The sequence below is a fragment of the Prionailurus bengalensis genome, chromosome A2 (genome assembly GCF_016509475.1).
Source record: "Prionailurus bengalensis isolate Pbe53 chromosome A2, Fcat_Pben_1.1_paternal_pri, whole genome shotgun sequence".
Lineage (NCBI taxonomy): Eukaryota > Metazoa > Chordata > Mammalia > Carnivora > Felidae > Prionailurus > Prionailurus bengalensis.
Window position 1 is genome coordinate 21,278,972 of NC_057348.1, and position 23,096 is coordinate 21,302,067.

The 23,096-nt window shown below is 60.1% G+C and overlaps 1 protein-coding gene across 9 annotated transcripts in view; it reads left to right on the forward strand.

Annotated features, from left to right (window-relative positions):
• Positions 1-183: 183 nt before the first annotated feature.
• Positions 184-23,096, forward strand: part of STAB1 (stabilin 1) — a 26,792-nt gene continuing 3,879 nt past the window's right edge. For 4 of the 9 annotated variants that reach the window (XM_043587541.1, XM_043587548.1, XM_043587543.1 and 1 more), the window contains exons 1-53: positions 185-362; positions 4,311-4,447; positions 4,793-4,908; positions 5,138-5,223; positions 5,293-5,362; positions 5,722-5,817; positions 6,146-6,256; positions 6,745-6,941; positions 7,190-7,320; positions 7,501-7,628; positions 7,921-8,009; positions 8,208-8,345; positions 8,485-8,628; positions 8,808-8,870; positions 9,152-9,265; positions 9,350-9,403; positions 9,645-9,725; positions 10,176-10,334; positions 10,701-10,763; positions 10,996-11,091; positions 11,281-11,367; positions 11,857-11,968; positions 12,437-12,623; positions 12,734-12,827; positions 12,926-13,084; positions 14,368-14,463; positions 15,077-15,172; positions 15,325-15,372; positions 15,551-15,681; positions 15,838-15,949; positions 16,341-16,418; positions 16,501-16,599; positions 16,732-16,830; positions 16,976-17,107; positions 17,241-17,369; positions 17,542-17,598; positions 17,977-18,060; positions 18,584-18,779; positions 18,879-18,974; positions 19,064-19,109; positions 19,211-19,287; positions 19,508-19,633; positions 19,816-19,889; positions 20,035-20,109; positions 20,358-20,480; positions 20,783-20,830; positions 21,045-21,122; positions 21,240-21,386; positions 21,739-21,879; positions 21,983-22,042; positions 22,429-22,605; positions 22,689-22,775; positions 22,885-23,034. In XM_043587541.1, coding sequence (XP_043443476.1) covers positions 282-362; positions 4,311-4,447; positions 4,793-4,908; positions 5,138-5,223; positions 5,293-5,362; positions 5,722-5,817; positions 6,146-6,256; positions 6,745-6,941; positions 7,190-7,320; positions 7,501-7,628; positions 7,921-8,009; positions 8,208-8,345; positions 8,485-8,628; positions 8,808-8,870; positions 9,152-9,265; positions 9,350-9,403; positions 9,645-9,725; positions 10,176-10,334; positions 10,701-10,763; positions 10,996-11,091; positions 11,281-11,367; positions 11,857-11,968; positions 12,437-12,623; positions 12,734-12,827; positions 12,926-13,084; positions 14,368-14,463; positions 15,077-15,172; positions 15,325-15,372; positions 15,551-15,681; positions 15,838-15,949; positions 16,341-16,418; positions 16,501-16,599; positions 16,732-16,830; positions 16,976-17,107; positions 17,241-17,369; positions 17,542-17,598; positions 17,977-18,060; positions 18,584-18,779; positions 18,879-18,974; positions 19,064-19,109; positions 19,211-19,287; positions 19,508-19,633; positions 19,816-19,889; positions 20,035-20,109; positions 20,358-20,480; positions 20,783-20,830; positions 21,045-21,122; positions 21,240-21,386; positions 21,739-21,879; positions 21,983-22,042; positions 22,429-22,605; positions 22,689-22,775; positions 22,885-23,034 — 5,655 coding nt within the window. In that variant the 5' untranslated portion in view covers positions 185-281. Of the gene's footprint in view, positions 363-4,310; positions 4,448-4,792; positions 4,909-5,137; positions 5,224-5,292; positions 5,363-5,721; positions 5,818-6,145; positions 6,257-6,744; positions 6,942-7,189; positions 7,321-7,500; positions 7,629-7,920; positions 8,010-8,207; positions 8,346-8,484; positions 8,629-8,807; positions 8,871-9,151; positions 9,266-9,349; positions 9,404-9,644; positions 9,726-10,175; positions 10,335-10,700; positions 10,764-10,995; positions 11,092-11,280; positions 11,368-11,856; positions 11,969-12,436; positions 12,624-12,733; positions 12,828-12,925; positions 13,085-14,367; positions 14,464-15,076; positions 15,173-15,324; positions 15,373-15,550; positions 15,682-15,837; positions 15,950-16,340; positions 16,419-16,500; positions 16,600-16,731; positions 16,831-16,975; positions 17,108-17,240; positions 17,370-17,541; positions 17,599-17,976; positions 18,061-18,583; positions 18,780-18,878; positions 18,975-19,063; positions 19,110-19,210; positions 19,288-19,507; positions 19,634-19,815; positions 19,890-20,034; positions 20,110-20,357; positions 20,481-20,782; positions 20,831-21,044; positions 21,123-21,239; positions 21,387-21,738; positions 21,880-21,982; positions 22,043-22,428; positions 22,606-22,688; positions 22,776-22,884; positions 23,035-23,096 lie in introns of all 9 variants that reach the window. The other 5 variants (XR_006298352.1, XM_043587549.1, XM_043587542.1 and 2 more) reach the window with 4 other exon arrangements.

The following is a 23,096-nucleotide window of genomic DNA, read 5'->3' on the forward strand; positions in this document are numbered from 1 at the left end:
ACCAAGAGGAGGGTCCCAGGCCAGGAAGCCCCAAACAGGGCCCAGGCTGACCATGCAGGGGTCAGCGGCCAGCACCTTCCCTTCCGCCTGCAGGCTGCTGATAGCAGAAGGAAATCCTGGCGGGTTCCTGTGGGGGTGAACTGGCGGGGCCTCCAGGCTGCTTTTAAAGCAACTGCCCGCCCCGTCCCACCCGCCTGTCCTGTGCCTGCCTCCTAAAGCTCGTTCCCCACACTGGCTGCCCTGACTGTCCTGGACGGCGTGCCCGCCAGCCGTCACCAGCCATGGCAGGGCCCCGGGGCCTCCTCCTGCTCTGCCTCCTGGCCTTCTGCCTAGCAGGCTCCAGCTTCACCAGGGGGCAGAAGGTGAGTAGGAGCCAGTGTGGGGGACATGGTATCCAGGCCCGCTGGCCAGTGGTGGGAGCAGGGAGGGAAGTGTGCACAGATCGGGCACAGGTCTGGGGGGACACATGGGGCAGCCGATACTTGTCTGACTCCGAGCAAGACCAGAGGGCTGGGCTGTTGTGCCCAGCTCCACAGGCTGAGAGGTCTGTGTCTAGCTGCCTCGGGTGGCAGGGGTGTGTTGGCCTGCCCTCCTGTAACTGCACCCAGCCTGCCAGCCATGTGGTGTGGGCAGCCATCCCAGGGCTCCCCAGCCTGAAGTTGGGGGGTACAGAGCCAGGCCCATCCTCCTGCCCTCCCTGTCCAGACTGGGGCCTGGTCTCTCTGTGACCCTGGGGATCTGGCCTGGGGATTGGAGATAAAATCACCCCCAACCCTGGAGGGTTGTGGAACACACATGTATGTGTGCCTGTATTTGGCCCCAGGGGTAGAATGAGGTCTACTCAACCCTACTCCCTCTGGGTAAGCAGCAGCCAACAGGAATACTCTCAAACCTAAGAGCTGCCCTTTATCAAGTGCACAGCCCTGGGTGCACCTGGCCATTATCCTCTGGAATCTTCATGACCCCTAGACAGTGGGTCCTGTTCTCTGCCTGAGGGAGCTTAAGTTCAAGGATGATGGAGACCGGTCTGTCCAACTCTGGAGCCATACTCCCAATCACTGCCTGTGAGTCCCCAGAGAAGGGGTCCCAGTGTGTGGCTGTCAGGTCCCACGTGTGTCAGCTGCCTCCCGGCTGCCGGGCTGCAGGTTTGCTTGAGCCCCGGAGCAGGGACATTGTCCCCACTGGAGCTTCCGGAAGAGCCTCCCACCCTGAATGTGGAGATAGAGTTGCCTGGCTGGGGCCTGCCTACAGTTGAGGGTTCCCTCCACCATGAGGCCAAGTTCATTTGATTCTTGGGACAACTGCTGCTGTCCCCATTATTATTAGTGGGCAGGCTGGGTTCCAGAGAGGAAGGACTTGTCCAGGATTCCACTGCCAGGCAGGGCCAGATCAGAGCTGGGGATGAGCAGGTTGGAGGCTGCAGGGGCGACCGATGGTTGGAAGAGCCCAGGATTCTAGGCTGCACTGAGCCCTGCAGGTGGGTTCCCGTTCCCTCCCTCCTCCATTTTTCCCACAAGTGAAACACAAGGGCATTTCATAGGCCTTGCCACCTCCCCATGTTCTGGGGACAGGGGTCGATGAGGGGCCTCACGCTGGGAATTTTTCCCTGTCAAAGACCTATGCTCTGACCACCTCTGAGTCGGTATCCTGGGGCTGAGGCTTAGCCAGCCTGGGCCAGGTCTGATGGTCCCCGGGGCTCCTATGAACAGGGAGGTGGCAATACCGGCCTTCTCTTGCATCCTCAGTCACCCGACCCTCCTGGCAATCCCTATAGTGTGAGGCCCTCTCTAAATATTAGGAAACTGAGGCTCCAGGGGGTAAGGATGACCTGTGGGTCACACAGCCAGTGAGAGGCAGAAGCAGGACTCAAACACAGGCAGGTTCAGGCAGTAGAGGCAAGGAAGGCTTCCTGGAAGAGGGGGAGTGTTAGCCCTTGTCCATTCAAAACGCCTTTTGCTTAGTGTCTCCTCTGTGCTGGTGCTGGCGGAGCCTGTAGTCTCAAGCTGGGGGTTGGAGGGAGAAGAGCCCTGATCTAGGGCAGAGAAAGCAGTTGGGGGTTCGGAGGGGGCTGCCCCTCTGAGGCAGTTTGGGTTCTGGGCCCCAGGCCCCATCTTGGGGGAATTTCTCCCACTGGCAACAGGCTTTACACCTCATGTCTCCTCAACTTCCCCAGCAACATCTGTCTCTGTGGGAAGCAGATGTTGCAAAATCAGTTCTGGATCGGAGCAGGGAGCGGGCAGCACCCAGGGCCTGGCTCAGGCGGTTCTGAGGTGCCCGGGAAAGAAGAGAATCTGATTCAGCACTGGGCTGTGACCCAGAGGGACCAGCGGTGACGCTGTGCACTGGGGAGGCTGGTGCCCCTTCCAGGCTGTAGGGCAGAGGGGCCCGGTGCCCACATCTGGTACACTCCCCACGGGAAGTATGATTGAGCCACTGACTTATCCACCCTTCACCATTTCACACACATTTCCCAATGCAGCAGCCTGAGAGTGAGTGTGTCCCCCTTGGGACACCTTCCTCCTGTGCTCACCTCCACACTCCACACCCCACCGTCCTGCCAAGAGCCAAGAAAGCGTGCTGTCTCCCTCCCCTAAACCCTTCCATTCCTCTGAGAGCCAGTCTCCGGGCCAGTGGTGGCCACAATGGCAACTGGGCCCGGCTGGCCAGGTGGCCCTCAGGGGTGCCTTTGCCCTGAGCCAGCAGCTGCCCAGGCTTGGAGTTACCCAACTTCCTAGACATTCCCTGGCTCAGCAAAGGCTGAGCCCCAGGGTGGGGAATGAGACCACAACACTCAGCCCCACGGCTGGGCCTAAGGCCACTCTCAGCAACTTCCTTCTTTGCAGACCGCAGAGGCATGAGCGGAAAGGGCCAAATCACAGCAGCAGAAAGCGGCCCTCGGATCCTCTCAGAAGTGTCATGCTGCTGTTTCTTCTCTCCTCTTGCCTTGAGAGGCCTCACACGTGTAACCTTCTAGGAAAGAGATGTTCTGGGCTCACTCCCTTTGCACCGCAGCATGTTCAGCATTTTTTAGATTAGAATATCTTAGATTCTCTAGTCTGGGCCCTGGAACTCCAAATCCTCTCTTCCATCAACACACACTCTCCTATGGCCCTTTCTCCCACTTACAATGTAGACTTAAACTTCCATCCCTCCAGGGCATGGCACTGTTCTTGGGACTTTGTTGCCATGACGGTGGCCCCAGGGATAGTGGACTGGCAGGGGCTGTGGCAGGCCAGTGAGTGGGACCACAGGGCTGGGCTTTCTCAGCATCCGGCACCCTCAGGGGATGGTCTCTTCTCTTCCCCCCACCCCCTCCCCCACCTTGGCCAGAGGTCCATTTAAAACAAACCAGTTGGCCTGGCCACTGGCCTCTCTCCTTGGCCGCTCTCTGCCTTGTCACACTTTGTTACCTGCTCCTTTCCACTTCCTGGCTTTTGCCTCTCCTGTCCCCTCTACCAGGGGCACTACCCTGGCCAACTCTTATCCATCTTTCAGCCCCAACTCAATTGAGTCACCACCCCTGGGAAGCCGCCTGGGTCCTCACAGCTCCCTTGCGCCAGCATTGCCCACCCGATGATAAGTTGTGGACCTCTGGGTCCGCGTTCTTGTGTGGGGCCAGGGGCCAGGCGCCAGTCCTGGGGTCAGGACTTAGGGAACCCATGCAGACTCCCTGTGCACGTCTGCTCACACAGGCCTACCTCTTGGGTCTGGGGCTGGCTGTTGGGTCTCTGCCCCTGGGGCAGCTGAGCAGGCCCTTGGGCTTGCTGAGAGGGTCATTTAGCAGCACAGTGGAGACATGCTCAGGGCAAAGTGATGACCAAAGGGGTTCTGCCTGGGCCTGGGAATTGAATCGCTGTGCTCTCCCAAGCAGTGTCTGCTGTGGCATTTAGTGTTTACTCTTAAGTGAGAGGTGATAATGGACACTAGGTTGAGAATTCAGGTTCTGGTCCCTGACAGACCCAGTCTCTGGGTGGTTTGGGGCCCAGGGTTCAGTTTTGTCATCTGAATGAACTAAGGTCTAACAAAATGGCTGGGTTCTCATCACGTCAGGAGGTATAGACTCTGAGGCTTCTGGGCATATGTTTGTGGCCGTGGGCAGAAGTCCGTGGCTGTGGTATAGGAACATACCGTGGCAGGGAGGACCTGTGACACGCAGGTTTCCCCATCTCTCACAGCTTCCCCTGTCCTCACTGGAACAGGTGGGAAACCAAGGCCTGGAGAGAAGTGCTAGGCCTTGCCTCAGTCAGAGCAGAACCAGGACTGGGTACAGGGTCCAGGCTGCCTCGCCCCAAATTCCACTTGTTGCCCAGGTGCGGTCCAGACGCTGCGATGTGAAGACCAAGTTTGTCATGCGCATACCCTGCACCATGTGCCCTGCCATTAAGAGGCGGATGTGCCCCCCAGGCTGGCTTCGGGAGTTACCAGAGAAGATCTCACAGGACTGCCGGTGTGGATCCCCACCTCCATCCTTGTCCACTTCCAGGAGCATCCTGTAGGGTGGGGGAGGGCTGGGGGGACGAGGGAGAGCCTGGCAGGCTTGGGTGGTGAGGGCAGGGACTCACTTATTCACATGTCTGTTGCCCTTCCAGTGGGGCAGAGATAGGGAGTAGGGAGGAGGTGGGGGCAGCTGGTATTTATTGAACACCTACTACTTGCCAGCCCTGTGCTCAGCTCCGGACCAGGCAGACAGAGAGGAGGCAGAGCCAGAGCACTAGAACCCAGTGTGGGGAGGCCAGCCTGGGGGCTGCAGAGTGGGAGTCCCTCCTGTCACCCTGCCCACCTTTGTGCCCAGCTACGAGGTGCAGCTGGGGGACTCTTTGATGTCTATGAGCGGCTGCAGCATGGAGTGCTGGAAGGACGTGGTGGAGAAGGCCTGCTGCCCCGGCTACTGGGGATCCCAGTGTTATGGTATTGGTGGGGGCCCAGCCCTGCTCCTCATACTCCAGCCCTGGGTGCCCCCATCTGTAGCTTCTGCCTGCATCACCTTCCACTCGTTCAGTAAATGGACACTGAGTGAGCACCAGCATAGCTTGGCTGCCTGGGGGAGGGGCCGGGGCTGCCCGGAGCTGCTGGGGTCAGGGGTGAATTGTGAGTTCCTAGGGGCACAGCTGAGTTCTGGGGGGGGGGTGGTTCACAGAGTGTCCTGGAGGTGCTGAGACTCCGTGTAACGGCCGTGGGACCTGCCTGGATGGCATAGACGGGAATGGGACCTGTGTGTGCCAGGTAAGGGCCTGGTAGGGCTGGGGTGGGGGCAGTGGAGGGCTGCACTGACTTGCTGCAAATCTCTGCCAGGAAAACTTCAGTGGCTCCTCCTGCCAGGAGTGCCAAGACCCCAGCCGATTTGGGCCCAACTGCCAGTCAGGTGAGTGCTGGCGGGGCAGGGGGCAGGGCCACTGCCCACCTGGGGAACTGTGGAGACCTAATCCATGTACCTGCCCCCCAGCAGGCTCCCTCCCAGTCCCTCAGCCTGACACTTCACCTCCAAGGACATGAGCTTTGCCAGCTCATACCTCCAGCCCTGTACTGTTCCCAGAGGCCTTCACCAGGAAGCCACCCCCTGGGCCCCTAGGCTAGGCCAGGAGCCTCCCTTGGGCTCCCATCTCCCCTGTGGTCCTACATTACAGCCCTGTATTCTTGGGCTGGTGCCAGCTGAAACTGAGTTCTAGAAATGCAGAGGGTAGGGACTCAATGTCCCCGTGTGTCCCTGTGTGTCCCTCCCAGTGTGCAGCTGCGTGCATGGCGTGTGCAGCCATGGGCCACTTGGAGATGGAAGCTGCCTGTGTTTTGCTGGATACACTGGAGCCCGCTGTGACCAAGGTGGGCAGGGATGCTGGGATAGGATGGAATGGCAGCCTCCTGCTCACTGAGCTCAGTGACCAGAGCAAGAGAGGCCAGTAGGTGAGGGATGGGGCCTGAGCCTCAGCAGGACTTCTGCCCAAAGCCTAATTTCTTTCAAAGTAGGAAAGAGACACAGTGGTCTGGGGGAGGGAACGCCATCTGAGACCTATACTGCCCAGAGGCCAAGAGAGGGTAAGGCCCTGGCCAGAGTTACACAGCAAACTGGGCAGAACATCTTCGTTCCTATCTTCCTTCCTCCCCAACCTGGAGCTCTGAGTCACCACAATACTCCCCCCTCTTCACTCAGAGCTGCCAGTCTGCCAGGCCCTGAATTGTCCCCAGAACTCCCAGTGCTCTGCAGAGGCCCCTGCCTGCAGCTGCCTCCCGGGCCACACCCAGCAGGGCAGAGAATGTAGAGGTAAGTCAGCGACCTAGATGCCGGAGGCCCAAGTTCAGAATGACCAGGGGCTGGGAAGACATCCTTTAAACAAAAAAAAAATTTTAAGCTTATTTATTTATTTGGAAAGAAAGAGAGAGAGAGAGAGAGAGAGAGAGTGCACACAAGCGGGGGAGGGGCAGAGAGAGAGGGGGAGAGAGAGAATCCCAAGCAGGTTCTGCACAGGCAGCACAGAGCTGGACTGAGGGCTCAATCTCACAGCTGTGAGATCATGACCTGAGCCAAAATCAAGAGTTGGACACTTAACCGACTGAGCCACCCAGGCGCCCCCTTTTAAACCAGCAAGTACAATCTGGCCATTTACAGCAAGTACAGCCTGCCACCGAGAGAGGCCCAGTCTCCAAGTTCTAGATCAACTTGCTCACCTCATCTTTGGGCCATTCCTGCAGACGTGATGAGGCTCCTGGGTGCTCAGCTCACTTGGGCTCTCTCTCTCTCTGCCCTGGCAGCCCCTAATCCCTGCCAGCCATCGCCCTGTTCCCCACTGGCCCAGTGCTCGGTGAGCCCCACGGGGCAGGCACAGTGTCGCTGCCCCAAGGACTACCACGGTGACGGGACGGTGTGTCTGCCCCATGACCCGTGCACCATCAACCATGGTGGCTGCCCCATCAACTCCACCGTGTGTCTGTACCTGAGATCAGGCAAGGTGAGCCGGGCCCTGGCTCGGGCCTGTCCCGTGGTCCACCCACCCCTATTGGCTACTGGACCCTAGGCCTCTTGGCCCTCACGGGCCTCTTGGGAGCCTCAGTTGCCCCCTTTGTAAAATGGGAAGAAGATGACAGCCCTCTTCTCAGCTGGTGGGTGCACGGGCCGAGCATAGCTTTGTGGGTGCAGCAGATGCCAGTGGTTCTCACAGATGTGATGTCACCCTCCTCCCCCTGCCTGGTGGCCCAGGCCTCCTGCCAGTGTAAGCCAGGCTTGGTCAGCATCAATCACAATGCCTCTGCGGGCTGCTTTGCCTACTGTTTCCCTCATTCCTGCGACCGGTCAGCCACCTGTCAGGTGACCTCCGATGGGAAGACCAGGTAGGCACAAGGGCTTCGGGGTGGGCACCGGAGGCAGAGCAGAGAGGGTGGGCTGGGCAGGGGCAAGTGTGCACACATGCGCACCCTCAGTTCAAAGGCCCTGAGGGGACAGATGCATGAGGGCCAGGAGGCGGGGACTGGCCATACCCCTGCCCTGACCCATTCTACCCGTGTCCCTAGCTGTGTGTGCAAGGAGGGCGAGGTAGGGGATGGGCGTGCCTGCTATGGACACCTGCTCCATGAGATACAGAAGGCCAGCCAACTGGGTGTGGTATTCCTGCGGCTGAGAGTCACCCTGGCCATGTTGGGTGTGTGACCCCTACCGCCTGCCTGTGACCTTGTCCCTCATACTCACATTCTTAGGAGGGAGGGAGGGGTGGACTCTGCAAGGATGCCCTGTCTCTCTGCCCAAGAGCTATGGAAGTAGAGTGCGCCGGGGTGGGGTGTGTAATTGGAGGTGGGAGCTAGTCCCCCAAATCCTGATGCCTCTCATCTACCCTAGACCTAGGCCCAGTGCCCCCCACCCAACTCTCCAAAACATAGGACTGATGCCTGAGGTTTTCCCAGATCTATTCTAATACATCCTCTCCCGGCTCCCAGACCAGGGCTGCCGTGAGATACTCACCACATCGGGCCCATTTACCGTGCTGGTACCGTCCCTCTCGTCTGTCTTCTCCAGGACCATGAACGTGAGCCCTTCCCCTTGAGGAGCTGGCTGCCAGCCCTTGCCTCCTCCCTGGACCTGCCCCAGGCTTGAGGGCCCCAAGAGAGGCCACACTCTGGGGATCTGAGGCCTGGGACGCCCCTTGTCCTCTCCATTGCTTGGGCAGCGTGGCATGACAACTGCCACGGGCCCATTCGGCACCCTCGTCCCCCTTTGCCCACAGGCGTCCGTTGCCCGGCAGCTCTGCAAACAGCACATCATAGCGGGACAGCACATCCTGGAGGAATTGGGGACCCAGCAGACACGCAGGTGGTGGACACTGGATGGGCAGGAGCTCACCGTCACTTTCAACCACTTCATGGTAAGGAGGGCAACCCCAGCCTGGGGACCAGAGGTGTCACAGTTGGGGGACGCTGCCTGAGCAATGGTGTGGAGGTGGAACGGAGCCTTGGGACAGGAGGCTGGCCTGTGCCGTATGAGCCAGAGGTCTCACGTCTCAGCAGAAGTACACATACAAGTACAAAGAGCACCCCCAGCAAACATTCACCATCCAAAAGGCCAACTACCCGGCAGCCAATGGTGTCTTCCACTTGGTCACTGCTCTACAGTGGCAGCCCCCACCAGAGCTCCCTGAGGACCCCAAGGTAAGCCAGTGCCCTCCCCTTTCTCCATCTCGTGCCACTGAGTGACCTCTGACTCCCACAGAGTTCAGAGAGTGGGCAGGGGCAGTTCTGGGCAGGAGTGGAACAGAACTCCTTCCCCTCTGAGGCTGACGCAGCCTCACCCTTTTCTCTGGGGCTCTCATGCTTGTCCCTTGCTACAGAGAACCATCGGCCAGATCCTTGCCTCTACTGAGGCCTTCAGCCGGTTTGAAACCATCCTGGAGGTGAGTTTGGGGGAATGGTCCTAGCCCATCTGATCTTTTGGCTCGGGACCCCTCATTACCCCAGAGGGATCTGGGGATCTGGAGTAGTATGGGTCTTTGCCCATGCCCCCACCCTGTAACCTGCCCATCACCATCCTGAGGTCCTGTGTTAGCATGGACCCAATGCCACTGTCTCCCACTTACTCCTCGTGGGCGTTCCCTGCAGGCTGAGGGTTGTGGGGCCCAGGCAGGCCTCAGAGGTAGAGGCCGAGCCTCGCTGAGCCTCCTTCTCGCTGTCACAGAACTGTGGGCTACCCTCCATCCTGGATGGGCCTGGGCCATTCACAGTGTTTGTCCCAAGCAACGAGGCTGTGGACATGTTGCGTGATGGCCGTCTGATCTACCTCTTCACAGCAGTAAGCTTGGTGGGGAGAAGGGGCTGGGGAGACAGGGTACCTGGGCCTCTACCCTCCCCTACCAAGCCCTCTCTCCCTTGCCAGGGTCTGTCCAAACTACAGGAGCTGGTGAAGTACCACATCTACAGCCATGGGCAGGTGAGAGGCTCTTCTCTGGAAGGGTGACCAGCTTGTACCTGCTGCTGGGCTTTTGGATGCTTGTCTGTAGGTCTTGGCTTCCCTGGGAGTCCCTTTTCCTCTCCCCATCTGTTTGGACTCTATAAGCACAGAAGAGAGTCTGGGGACCAAGGTGGTGGCTGTGAGTCACCTGGGCAGGACTGTTTGGGGCTTTACAGTGTGGCTAATGCCCAGCCTAAGGCCACACTCTCCTCCGCCTCAGCTGACCATTGAGAAGCTCATCTCCAAGGGTCGGGTCCTCACCATGGCAAACCAGGTCCTGGCTGTGAATATCTCTGAGGAGGTGAGCTCCACAAACAAAATCTGGAACAAATGGACTGATGGAGGAGCTGGTGATGACTGGCTGGTTATGTGGTCTCTTTTGGATCTGCCTTTATGCTCTGAGCCCCATGGAGTGCAGGCCCTGGTGGGACTATGTGGGAGGCAGGCACAGATCAAATCCCTCTCCTGGGGCCCAACAGACTGGGGGGGCTCTAAAGACGTGGAGGGTGGGCACAAGGGTGGGGGGGGGCGGTATTCCGTGTGACTTGGGCCGCAGAGGCTGGAAACCACATGAGCAGGCACTACAGGGCTCAGGACACAGAGGCTGGAGCAGCTTTGCCAGAGCAGGAGGCTCTGGAGAGCCAGGGAGAGGGGAGAGGAGAGGGCCGGCAGGCTGGGCTGTGGGGATGAAGGAGGCATGGGCCCAGGGGTCTGCCAGGCCAGACAGGCTGCACACTGGGCTCCACCACAGGGGCGCATCCTGCTGGGACCCGAGGGGGTGCCACTACGGAGAGTGGACGTGCTGGCTGCCAATGGCGTGATCCACATGCTGGAGGGTGTCCTGCTGCCCCCGACCATCCTGCCCATCCTGCCTAAGCACTGCAACGAGGAGCAGTACAAGATCGTGGCGGTGAGCACGTGCCGCACGGTCCCAGCCTTCCTGGGGTCCCTGTTCTCCTCCAGTGGCTTTAGGGCTGGGGCCTGGGCACACACCCCACAGAGGTGCCTGCCTCCCCCACCGCCAGGTCTCAGCAGTGCTGTTGATGGTTCCTTCAAGATCACTCCTGCATCTTCTGGCCCTTTGTCCCAGCCCTCTGCCACAGTTCTCACACTCCCACGCTAAGCTCTTCCTTCTGCCCTGGCCCTCCGACAGTTGACTCTCTCATACCTCGGGGCTTGGCTCCGTGACACTTACTTAGGGTCTTCTGTGTAAATAAACCATGACTAACCACTCTGCCCGCCACCACCCTCCTCCTGTCGGCCCTTCCCTGAACAGGGCTCCTGTGTGGACTGCCAAGCCCTGAACACCAGCATGTGCCCCCCCAACAGCATGAAGCTGGTGAGTGTCCCTTGGCTGGGCCCTTAGGGCTGCCCAGTGAGACTTCCGTCATGGGTCAGGGTGGGGAGAAGGCCCTGTGAGGCTGGACCTGGAGGCTCAGTCCCTCTCGGCCCCACTGAGGGTGGGAATTCTAGACCCAGAGTGCTGAGTGGTCCCTGGATCAGAGCTGCCTGGCAAAAGGGGCCGGCTCAGGCCCCATACCTGCTGATCAGCTTTGCACGGCCCACCCCAGGACATCTTCCCCAAGGAGTGTGTCTACACCCATGACCCTACTGGGCTCAACGTCCTGAAGAAAGGCTGCGCTCACTACTGCAACCAGACTATCCTGGTGAGCCTGGGTGTGGGGTGCTCACTGCTGGTGAGCTGGAGCCTCCCTTCCGGGGCAGAGCAGGCTGCCTTCCTCAGAGAGCTGTGTTGCATCCCAGAGGGGCTTCATGCACCCCCTTGTTCTAGAGATGGGACCAGAGAGCAGCAGTGGCCCCAGATGGACCCTCAGACACGCTTTTGTCTCTTACAGAAACCTGGCTGTTGCAAAGGGTTTTTTGGGCCTGACTGTATACAGTGTCCTGGGGGCTTCTCCAACCCCTGCTATGGCAAAGGCACCGTGAGTCCCCCCACTGCCCTGGGGTGAGGGGTGGGAGTTGGCCAGTGACACCCTGTGTGTCTGAGTCAAGCCTGCCGCTCTGTGGTCTCAGGTTTCCAACATTTTGGCAGAGGGAGTTGGACCATATTGTTTTTAGTATTTTAATTAGAAATAATTAAGTAGATGGACTTGGGCACCTGTTTTCATGAAACCTATTTGTCAGTGCTTTTCTTGTGTGTTCTGATTTGCCACTTGGTAGCATCGAGGGCAGGGAAGACACCCTAGGGGTTGTGTGTTTCTAGGTTGCGCAGAGGTCCCCCCTGAAGCCTCCAGGGCCGGGTGTCTTTTAGGGCCCCAGTTCTTTGGCAGCATCGGTGGCTTGGTCTCTTCCAGGGTGAGGTCTTCCACGGGGAGCAGAAGCTCAGAGCCACCCCATGGAGGAAGAGGGTGTGGGGGAGGGCAAGGACAGCCCCCACCCCATGACTGGTCCCTCTTCCTGTCCACCCCCAGTGCAGCGACGGGGTCCGGGGCAACGGGGCCTGCCTCTGCTTCCCAGACTACAAAGGCATCGCCTGCCACATCTGCTCTAACCCAAACAAGCATGGAGACCAGTGCCAGGAAGGTGGGTGGTCCTGGCCCAGGCTGCCTGCCAGGGAAAAAAGGCTCTGCTTGGAAAGAGGGTTGGGGACTCTCAAGAAGGGGAATAGAGCCCCAGGAGGAAGAGTGAAGGCTAGAGGGAGGAGGGGAGGATTTGGGGACAAAAATAGATGTCTCCTTCACCCACGCCAGGATGACAGCTGTGGTTCAATCTAAAGCATGTGAGATTTAAGTCAGACACACAAAAGAACTTTCTGATGGTGCTGTTGGGGGCAGGGAAGCTAGAATGGGGTGACTGAAAGCAATGAATGGCCCTGCTTGCATTTCTTCTGCCTGTCCACTGAGTCTGGGATGGCCTCTGATATTGTGACCCTGAAGTCAAATCTATGCTGGCTGCCCCATTCCCTGTCCCCAATGCTCCCGTGGCTTCATCCTGGCTCCCGGCCAGCTCTGCCCCTGTCTTAGCTTTCCTGATCCCATCTCCTCCCTGCAGACTGTGGCTGCGTCCACGGTCTCTGTGACAACCGTCCAGGCAGTGGGGGTGTGTGCCAGCGTGGCACGTGTGCCCCAGGCTTCAGCGGCCACTTCTGCAATGAGTCCTCTGTGAACTGTGGGCCCACGGAACGGGCCCAGAGCTGCCACCTGCACGCCCGCTGTGTTAGCCAGGGAGGCGTTACCAGGTGAGGACTCACGTTTCCCCTCTGCTTTGTCCATTACCATCCATGTCAGTTCATTCGGCCTCTGAGCTCTTCCAGAGGCTCACTGGAGGCCTCTTGTTCACTGGCTACAGGTGTGTCTGTCTTGATGGCTTCGAGGGTGATGGCTTCTCCTGTACACCCAGCAACCCCTGCTCCCACCCAGACCGTGGTGGCTGCTCAGAAAATGTCAGTCTCACTGTCTCTCTCCTGAAGCCCTGACCCAGGGGTGGGAGGGTCAGCCCACCATCCTGCAGAGCTGAGTCATTTCATCGTGGCTCTCACAGGCTGAGTGTGTCCCTGGGGCCCTGGGCAACCACCACTGCACGTGCCACAAAGGCTGGAGCGGGGACGGCCGTGTCTGTGTGGCCATCGACGAGTGTGAGCTGGATGTGAGAGGTGGTTGTCACGCCGACGCCCTCTGCAGCTACGTGGGACCTGGGCAGGTGAGGCACAGCAAGCCTAGAGGCAGCAGAGTGGGGCAAGGGGTCTTCATTCTGGGGGTCTCTCACCCCACCCCATCTGGCTCCATGGGCATCCACTCCCAAGAACTCCAGCTGAGGGTCTCAAATCTCAGACACAAGTGAGAATTCAGGTCTGGAATGTTGAGTTGTGTAGTCTAGAAGCAGCAGACGTGTCCTGGAGACAACATGAAGGCCATGACAGTTTTAAAGGAAGGCGCATTCTAGCACCAGTCCAAGGCTGCCTATTCCCCAAATCAGAAGTCCGCGGCTCCCATCCCTCAGGGATGAGGACTCTCGTAACTGAGTCCACGAGTCCTCTGCTCTTTCTGGCCTCAGGGCCACTGTCTTCTGACCATGAGTTCACTCATTCACTCACTGGTTTCCCACATGGCACCAGGAGTGTGTTACATGCTAGTCCCTATTCTAGACTTAGGAATTCAAAGCTGAGCAAAGCAGGGGGAGACTCCTGCCCAAGGAAAGTGGCATCCCCAAATGTTTAGACTCCTGGAAATTCAGCTGTGGAGCTTTGCAGCCTCAGACCCCAGCCACAGGGTCTGAGCATCTGGAGCTTTCCTTGTGAGGCACATCAGACCCGTGAACCTGAGGACTAGGTGGCACTCAAGTGTCTAGTATGCCGATCGGGAGACCAGGCCTGGCTGGCTCTGGGTCAGTGTGTGCAGGGACCTTTCTCATGATGGCTGGGGCCACCCGCCTGTGGGGTGTCCATGGCGAGCACCCAGCTGGCTATGAGGGCTGGCACTCTCCACTCCACAAGAAGCTACACAATGTTAAAGTCCTGAACCGAGGACCAGAATAAGCAGGTTGAGATTCCCCCAACTTGCAGAGGAGGGCAACTGAGATCTGGGGAGTGTCACTACTCAGCTGCAGTGGGGACAAGCCCAAGACACAGGCATTCAGTGGGAAGGATCAGAGCAGGGTGGCAGGGTCAGAGGTGGGTCTGTGCCGCCAGCCCTGGGGCCAGCCTTGCCAACACCTGCCTGCTCACCACACGTTGCTGACCTCTCCCAGGCCTGAGGGCAGAGGGGTACCAAGTCCCCATGGATGCTTCCCTGCCGATGCCATCACTTCTGTTGGCTCATCTGGAGAGCCAGCCTCCCCTCAGGGCCTCAGAAGCCTGATCTGGAGAAGCTCCATGTGTCTGAACAAGGCTCCCCAGGACATAAGGCCCATGGACAGCTGGGGAGTGGAGGAGGAGAGGGGCGTGCCCCTGGTGAGATAAGGCCCTCTGCTTCTAACCTCTCCAGAGCCGGTGCACCTGCAAGCTGGGATTCGCAGGGGATGGCTATGTGTGCAGTCCTATTGACCCCTGCCGGGCAGGCAACGGTGGCTGCCATGACCTGGTGAGGGGGCGAGAGGGCTCGGAGCCTGGGGGAGGCTCTCTGGTTGTCCCTGTCTATGGCCAGGATTGGAATCCAAGCCACAAATCCAAACCATGTCACCCCTTTGTCCACAGTATAGAGCTTTCACTTGTTCTTAAGGCCCCAACCCCTGCCCTGCCTCCCATCTCCTCCCTTGCCCCCTACCCTCTTCTATGCTCTTGTGGCCTTTTTGAGCCCATTGCTGTCTGTCCCGACTTCATTCTGCTCTAACACCACTGCACCTCTGCCCACGTATTCTGGAAGGCCTCCCAGCTAGCTCCTCCTGCTCTCAGTTCAGGTGTCTCCTCCTGGGTGCTCCCTCAACCCTGGGCTTTCCCAACTCATCTGTCATGATGAAGTGGGATAACTCATGTCAAGTGCTCAGTGACCTTGGAGACCTAGGGCCAGGCATACCAAAGGAGCAACATGAATGCAGATTGGCTGGATGGACAGACAGATGGTGGGGCTGAGTAGCAAGACAGGCAGGCAGCAGGAAGATAGATGATAAGGGTGAACAGAGAGATGGGGTGCTGTCCAGCTTGCCATCTGAGTACTGAACGGAGGGCCCTGTCTCTTTGCCCCACCTGCAATTCAGGCCATCTGCCAAGCAGTGGGGGGAGGTCAGCGGGTCTGCACATGCCCCTCTGGCTATGGGGGTGATGGCTTCAACTGCTACGGAGACATCTTCCGGGTGAGTGGGTCCCTGTGTCTGGCAGGGCGGCGGTGGGGGGGGGGGTCCTTTCACACACCTCAGGTGGGAAGAGGCAGTGCTCAGGGTCCTGGTGAGGAGGGGGCTTGGGTTTGTCCCTAGACTGATGACTTCAGCTTTTTCCCTTCCCTTAGGAGCTGGAGGCAAATGCCCACTTCTCTGTCTTCTACCAGTGGATCAAGGTAGGACAGGGCAGAATACTGGGGTTGGGGCTCAAATCCAGGAGGTCTCCCTGGATGCAGAGGTGCCACATAATATCTCCAAGAGCTGGAGGTGGGGGCAGGCCTGCAGGCTGGGAGCAAGCAATCTCAGGTGGCTGCCTTCATTACTCCCCCTGCCCCCCTGTCACCACGCGCACAGAGTGCTGGCATCACTCTTCCTACCGACAGCCGAGTCACAGCCCTGGTGCCCTCTGAGTCTGCCATCCGTAGGCTGAGCCCCGAGGACCAGGCCTTCTGGCTGCAGCCAAGGATGCTACCGCACCTGGTCAGGTGGGCAGCCAGGGCAGGGAGCTGGGTTGGGAAAGGGACTTCTGTGTGAGATCCCGCCCCTCCCCAGAGGTTCTCATTCTGACGACCTATGTCCACCTGTTGGGGTGGAGCCTAGTCCCAGGGTAGGTTACACTAACCTGGTTCCGTGCCCCACAGGGCCCATTTTCTCCAGGGTGCCCTCTCTGAGGAGGAGCTGGCCCGGCTGGCTGGGCAGGATGTGGCCACCCTGAGCCCCACCACACGCTGGGAGATTCACAACATCAGTGGGGTACGTGGTGAACTCTGGGCAGGAGAGGGGGTCGTGCAGAACATGGTGGGGGACTTCCCAGAAGGGGGTCCCCGGTGATGAGATTGAGGTCCCCTCGACCTCCACAGGGCCGGCAGAGGGCATACTCAGGACAGTGTCTTGGGACCAGCAGTGACTGCCCTGCCAGGGGCCGTCTGTTTGTCTTTCTCTGCATGTGCATACCTGTCCCTTTTGTGCATGGGTCCTGGTGTGGGTCTGTGTACCCATCTGGTAGGTTCTCTGGGTGTCTGGGCCAGGCTGGGGGCCACCGGTAGCTACCTGTGTGCCCAGCAGAGTCTCTGTTGGTGCTGTACCCGCTCTTAAGTGTCTACCTGTGACTCCCTGTGGCTGAGCCCTGCTTGCTGTTTTCCAGAGGGTCTGGGTGCAGAATGCCAGCGTGGATGTGGCTGACCTCCTTGCCACCAATGGTGTCCTACATGTCCTCAGCCAGGTATGGCCAGAGGGGTGTGCACAGGGAACATCCTAAGCTGAGGGGCACTGACATACTGACCAGCCCCTATGCTCCACGTCAGGTCTTACTGCCTCCGAGAGGGGACGCACTGCACGGGCAGGGGTTGCTGCAGCAGCTAGACTCGGTGCCTGCCTTCCACCTCTTCCGGGAGCTGCTGCAGGTAAAGAACAGAGGAGAGAGGGGGAGTGCCTGGTCGGGGCGCCCTCCCCTGGGCCTGGAGGGAGGTGGTTGGCCCCGGGGTTGGGACTGAGGGGGATTATGCCCATTGGTGACCCTGGCCTCCTGTCCCCAGCACCACAGCCTGGTGCCCCAGATCGAGGCAGCCACGGCCTACACCATCTTCGTGCCCACAAACCGTTCTCTGGAGGCCCAGGGAAACAGCAGCATACTGGTGAGGTCACTGGGATAGGGCCACTGAAGGGGAAGGTGAAAACCTGGGGGAGCTTCCCATCCTATGACAAAGGGACAGGGCAGGTGGAACATACTGTCCTGGGCACTTGGTGGTCCCCGGGGTCCCTGAGCTTCTTCTCTGCCAGGATGCAGACACAGTGCGACATCACGTGATCCTGGGGGAAGCCCTCTCCACAGAATCCCTGCAGAAAGGGGGACACCGCAACTCTCTCCTGGGCCCTGCCCACTGGCTCGTCTTCTACAACCATAGCGGCCAGGTCTGCGGGGGGTCGGGGGCTGGGAGCCTGCAAGCTCTGCTCCAGAGACCACCCCCCCCTCCCCACGCCTGTAGCCCCAAGGTGAGGGTGGTAAGTGTGGGGGGTGGACTCAGCCTCCTACTGTCCTCCTCAGCCTGAGGTGAACCACATGCCGCTGGAAGGCCCTGTGCTGGAGGCCCCTGGCCGCTCGTTGTTTGGCCTGTCGGGGGTCCTGACTGTGGGCTCAAGCCGCTGCCTGCATAGCCATGCCGAGTCCCTGCGGGTGAGAGGCCGAGGCCAGTGGAGAGGATAGCTGAGGGTTCAGAACTGGGAGGTACTGGCTGGCCTGGCTGGCAGGGCAGGGCAGTTGGTCAGGGATGGGACAGGAAGGAAGGTGAGTTGGGGGGGCCCCCCGTCCCAGGACCACCTGAAAGCTCTGCCCTCCCTCCCTGCAGGAGAAATGCATAAACTGCACCCGGAAATTCCGCTGCACTCAGGGCTTCCAGCTGGAGGTGAGGATGGGCCCAGCACAGCTCTGAGCTTCGCCTGCTCTCTGCTCCCAAGGTGTCTGAGCCCGCAGGGCCCAGTCAGTCGGCTCACCCAAGCCTGGGGAATGGAACAGCAAGGGCCGCTTGACCTCCCTGGTAGAGGCCAGGAGGCCCAGGCCCAGGTCTGCCAGGAGGCCTCACTCACTTGCAGCCCGAGGCCTGGGTCCCGCCTGCCATCTCCTCATCAGGTCTACCTGTCTTGATCCCTCCCTAATTTTCTGCTGTCCTGCTCATCTGTCTTACCCACTGATATCTGTCTGTCCTGATTGTCTGTCTCCCCATTCACTGTCTGCCCCTACTCAAGCGAAGGGCTGAGCCCTCCTTGCCTGCCCCTGTTTCCAGAACACTCCCAGGAAGAGCTGTGTCTACCGATCTGGCTACTCATTCTCCCGGGGCTGTTCTTACACTTGTGCCAAGAAGATCCAGGTTTGCCTTGAGGCACCCCCACCCCCAAGTCTAACCAGAAAGGGGGAAGTGGGAGTGCAGGCCCAGGGGAGAAACCTGGCCTAGATTTCAAAGGCAGAGGCTGCGCTTGGACTAGGGTTGAGGCCAGAGGGGCAAGGGCCCAGAGGGAGGGTAAGGGGGAGAGGTCTGAGGTCAGTGGGGCCAGTGTTGGTCCCCATGGCCACACCCCAGGAAGTAGGGACGGGGAGAGGGGAAAGGGGCTCAGCCCAGACACTGTCAACCAGGCCCCAGGGGCAGCTGCTGGGCCCAGCTCTGTCTCTCACTGTGAGACCCGGCACAGCTGTCGCCTGCCTGAGGCTCCGTTTCCTCGCCCCTGCCACGGGGAGGGTGGTAGAAGGCAGCCGCCATCTCCCTGGTTCCAACTTGCTTCATTTTATGGCTTTGTGGCCTGTCCCCGTCCCACCCCTCCAACATTGCCCCGCCCCCCACTTCCCTCCCCCTACATCTGGCCTGTGCCCGGCCTCTCCCTGCCCCCTCCCTGCAGGTGCCTGACTGCTGCCCTGGCTTCTTCGGCACGCTGTGTGAGCCGTGCCCCGGGGGACTGGGTGGTGTGTGCTCGGGCCACGGGCAGTGCCAGGACCGGCTCCTGGGCAGCGGAGAGTGCCACTGCCACGAGGGCTTCCATGGAACAGCCTGTGAGATGTGCGAGCTGGGCCGCTATGGGCCCACCTGTGCCGGAGGTGACTGGAGAGGGTGGAGGACGGTAGGCACGGGGATGGACCAGCAGGGTCAGGACGGGAGCACTGGGTAACTCCTGTCCCCCCTTGTTCTGCTCCCAGTCTGCAACTGTGCCCATGGGCTGTGCCAGGAGGGGCTCCAAGGGGATGGAAGCTGTGTCTGTCATGCGGGCTGGCAGGGCCCCCGCTGTGACCAGAGTGAGTGGCCTCAAGGGGGAGAGGTGGGTGACTCCTGGGGAGGTGGTTCCTGGGTCCAAATGACCAGAACCATCTTCTCACCCCTCCAGAGATCAGCGGCCCTCAATGCCCAAAGAAGTGCGATCCCAATGCCAAGTGAGTGAGCTCAGCCTGGGGCAGGTGGGCAAGTGGGTAGGGGTGCTGGGGGCAGGGAAGGGCCAGGCAGGCATAGGCTGAGCTCTTGCCACCCCTCCCAGCTGCGTACAGGACTTGGCTACAGCCCCGGCCTGTGTCTGTGCTGCGGGCTACTCAGGCGACGGCGTCCACTGTTCAGGTCCAGTCACACACGGATGCTCCGGGCCCCCACCCTGAAATTTGCAGTGGCTTTCCCTGCAGAGCCCTCTCCAGTCCCTCTGAATCTAGTTTCGATCCCAGTCCCATCTCGGGGCCCGCCCTTCCCTCTGACCTCTTCCTTTCTCCCACATCCTCTTCCCTTGTCCCCACTCTGTCCCTGTGCCAGTTCCTCACAACTCTCTGGGATCATCTGCCCCTAGAGGTGGACCCTTGTGCCCGTGACCACGGGGGCTGTTCCCCTCACGCCAACTGTACCAAGGTGGCGCCTGGGCAGCGGACGTGCACCTGCCAGGATGGCTACACAGGAGATGGGGAGCTGTGCCAGGGTGAGGCTGGGGTCCCTACCCTGGGCGTACGTGGGGCCAGGGGTCTGGCTTCAGTGTCGTGAGTCACACTAGGAGAGGCTGAGGGGCCCACGGGGGGCCCTGAGAGCATGGGGGTGAGTACCTGATCGCATAGATGAAGGGCCGCCTAGGGCCTCCTCTCATCCCCGCGTCTCTTCCCCCAGAAGTTAACAGCTGTCTCATCCACCACGGGGGCTGCCACATGCATGCTGAATGTATCCCTACAGGCCCCCAGCAGGTCAGCACAACAGAGGTGGACACTGGGACTGTGCCATTCCCTCGTAGGGTGGGGCCCCCCTCAGACCAGGCGGGGTGCTCCTTCTGTCAAGGGTGCTGGCCTGCTCTTGGGGCCCAGCAGCCGCACTGATTAGGGTTTGGGACAGGTCTCTTGCAGCTGCCGTGAGGGTTACAGTGGGGATGGCATCCGGACCTGTGAACTCCTGGACCCTTGCTCCCAGGTCAGGGCCCAGCCCCACCTCATTTCATAGGGGAAGGGGACTGAGGCAGGAACCAGCCTTCCTTGCCCCCATCAGGGTCCCAAGGGCCTCCGAAGGGTAAGCCGCCCTCCCACAAGCTCCAGTCTGACTGATCAGTAGCAAACCGAGCTTTGGGGGTTGGACGGGGGTCTTCGTGGCCCCTTACCCAGGGATGGGGCAGAGGAGTCCGAGAGCCACTGATGCCTCTCCCTCTCCTATCCCTGCCTCAGAGTAATGGAGGCTGCAGCCCCTATGCTGTGTGTAAAAGCACAGGGGATGGCCAGAGGACGTGTACCTGTGACGCAGCCCATACCGTGGGTGATGGCTTCACCTGCCGTGCCCGAGTTGGCCTGGTAATGATGCCCAAGTTAGACCCCTGACCCAACCTTGGCTATGCCTCCCCATGGGCCTCACCCATGATATTAAGACCCCAGGTTTGATCCTGATCCTGGCCTTAACCTTGACCCTGACCCCTGACTCTACCTGGGCCTGACCCAGCTATGATCCATGAAACTAATCCTAATCCTAGCTCAGACCCCCGGCTTTCCTTTCCTCATCTCTGCCTTGGCCAGACCTTGGGCTGCAGGTGCTGGGACAGGCACCAGGCCCTGAATGGGGGCCACCCAAAATCTGAGCTGATCCTCGCCCCCCCCAGGAGCTCCTTCGGGACAGGCATGCCTCATTCTTCAGCCTCCACCTCCTGGTGAGTGACCAACTGGCTTCCAATTCCTCAGTCTGGCCTGGGTCTCTCTGATCTGCCAGTCCCACCGGTCTCTGGGCCTTCAGGTTCTCATTTGGTCAGGGGGTTGGCTGTTCTGGTCTCTCAGAGTCCAAGTCTTTCCAGGAGGATCCATGGAAGCCCTGAGTTGGTCGAAAGTTACCCCTCCTGCACTCAAGCTGTTTCCCCCTCCCCGCAGGAATACAAGGAGCTCAAGGGCGATGGGCCTTTCACAGTCTTTGTGCCTCGCGCAGATCTAATGAGCAACCTGTCGCAGGTAACGCAGCCCTCCCCAACCCGCAGCGAGGTTGGGAAGGAAGGGGTGGGTATTCTGGGGCGTGGGCAGAGGCAGCAATCAGGGGCCTCCCTCTACCCTCCCGGACCCCCACTCCAGGATGAGCTGGCCCGGATTCGCGCCCACCGCCAGCTTGTGTTCCGCTACCACGTGGTCGGCTGCCGGCAGCTGAGGAGCCAGGAGCTGCTGGACGAGGGCTACGTCACCACGCTCTCAGGGCACACGCTGCGCATCCACGAGAGGGAGGTGGGTCCGGGCCCCGCCCCCACCCTAAACGACCCAGAGACCCTGCCCCTGACCCCTGTGCTCTGACCCCACGCAGTTAAGACCTCACCTCCCTGGGCCTGGGCGGGCCTTAGTGACGGGGAGACCAGCTCCAGACCGTGCCCACTACCAAAGGCCTGTCCCCCAGGCCCGGGCCTTCCGAGCCTGGCTCCACCCCCACTCCCACCGGCCACACCTGGCTGCCTGCTGCCTTGACCGTGCCCACCTTCTGCCCCAAGACCCACCCAACGCAGGTTCCGCCCCACCTCAGGCCCCACCCACAGCATGAGTACTCCACCAATCGGCTTCATTCAGTCCTGGGCCCCACCCCCAGGGCAGCATCTATCTCAATGACTTCGCCCGTGTGGTGAGCAGTGACCACGAGGCTGTGAATGGCGTGCTGCACTTCATCGACCGAGTCCTGCTGCCGCCGGACGTGTTATACTGGAAGCCTGACGTTGCCCCTATCCTGCGGGTATGACCTGGGCACAGGCCTGGGGGCTTACCGAGCAGGTTGCTGGGGGCCTCAGATGCTCCCTCCCTGCCTGACCTCAAGGCTCACAGGTGCCTTTCCACAGAGAAACGTCACCGCCGCTGCTGAGAGCTTTGGTTACAAGATCTTCAGCGGCCTCGTGAAGGTACTGCTCCCGTGGGTAGGCCTGTCAGTGTGTGCATTTGTGCCTGTGTGTGTGTGTGTGTGTGACAAATGTGTAAGTGTATATTCACCTATCTGCACCCTTACATGTGTAAGCCTGTCCTTTGTGTGCGTACAGGCCGTCTGTGTACGTGAGCCTCCCAGTGTGAGCACAAGGGTATGCTTATGTGTGTCCACGTACCTGAAAGTAGTCCAGGTGTGTGCAAGCTTATCCCTGCACATACGTCCATGTGTATCTGGCTACAGCCAAGAATGTGGCTGGCGGGAAGGCCCCCTGGGTCCCTGGAGCCCCTTCCTGGCCTCTGTGGTCCAGCCCCCTACCTCCGCCCACCGGTCTCTGAGTGTCACACCTCTGCTTCTCCTTGCCAGGTGGCTGGCCTCCTGCCTCTGCTTCAGGATGCAGCCCACAGGCCCCTCACAATGCTGTGGCCCACAGACTCTGCCCTGCAAGCCCTGCCACCTGATCGCCAGGCCTGGCTGTACCATGAAGACCACCGTGACAAGCTGGCAGCCATTCTGCGGGGCCATGTGATTCGCAACATTGAGGTGGGTATACCCCCAGTCCTTGGTCCCCACTGCCTGCCACCCAGCCTACCTGCCTGGCTCCAACCGTAGCCCCTTCTGCTCAGGCCTTGGCATCTGACCTGCCCAACCTGGGCCCACTCCGCACCATGCATGGGACCCCCATCTCCTTCTCCTGCAGCCGTGTCCGGCCGGTGAGTGTGAGGAGAGGACTCAGATGAGGGAAGCAGGAGGCAGGGGCTCTGGCATTGGGGGGCCACAGTGCACCTGTGACCCAGTGTACTCTCCCTTCTCCGCCTGTAGGGTGAGCTCACCGTGGGTGAGGAGGATGCCCGCATCATGCAGCGGCACCTTCCCTTTGAGGGTGGCCTGGCCTATGGCATCGACCAGCTGCTGGAGCCACCTGGCCTTGGTGCCCGCTGTGACCGCTTTGAGACTCGACCTCTGCGGCTGGTGAGGGAGGCCATAGGTCAGAGGAGGAGGGGCAAGGGATCCTAGCCAAGGGACCCGTCTCA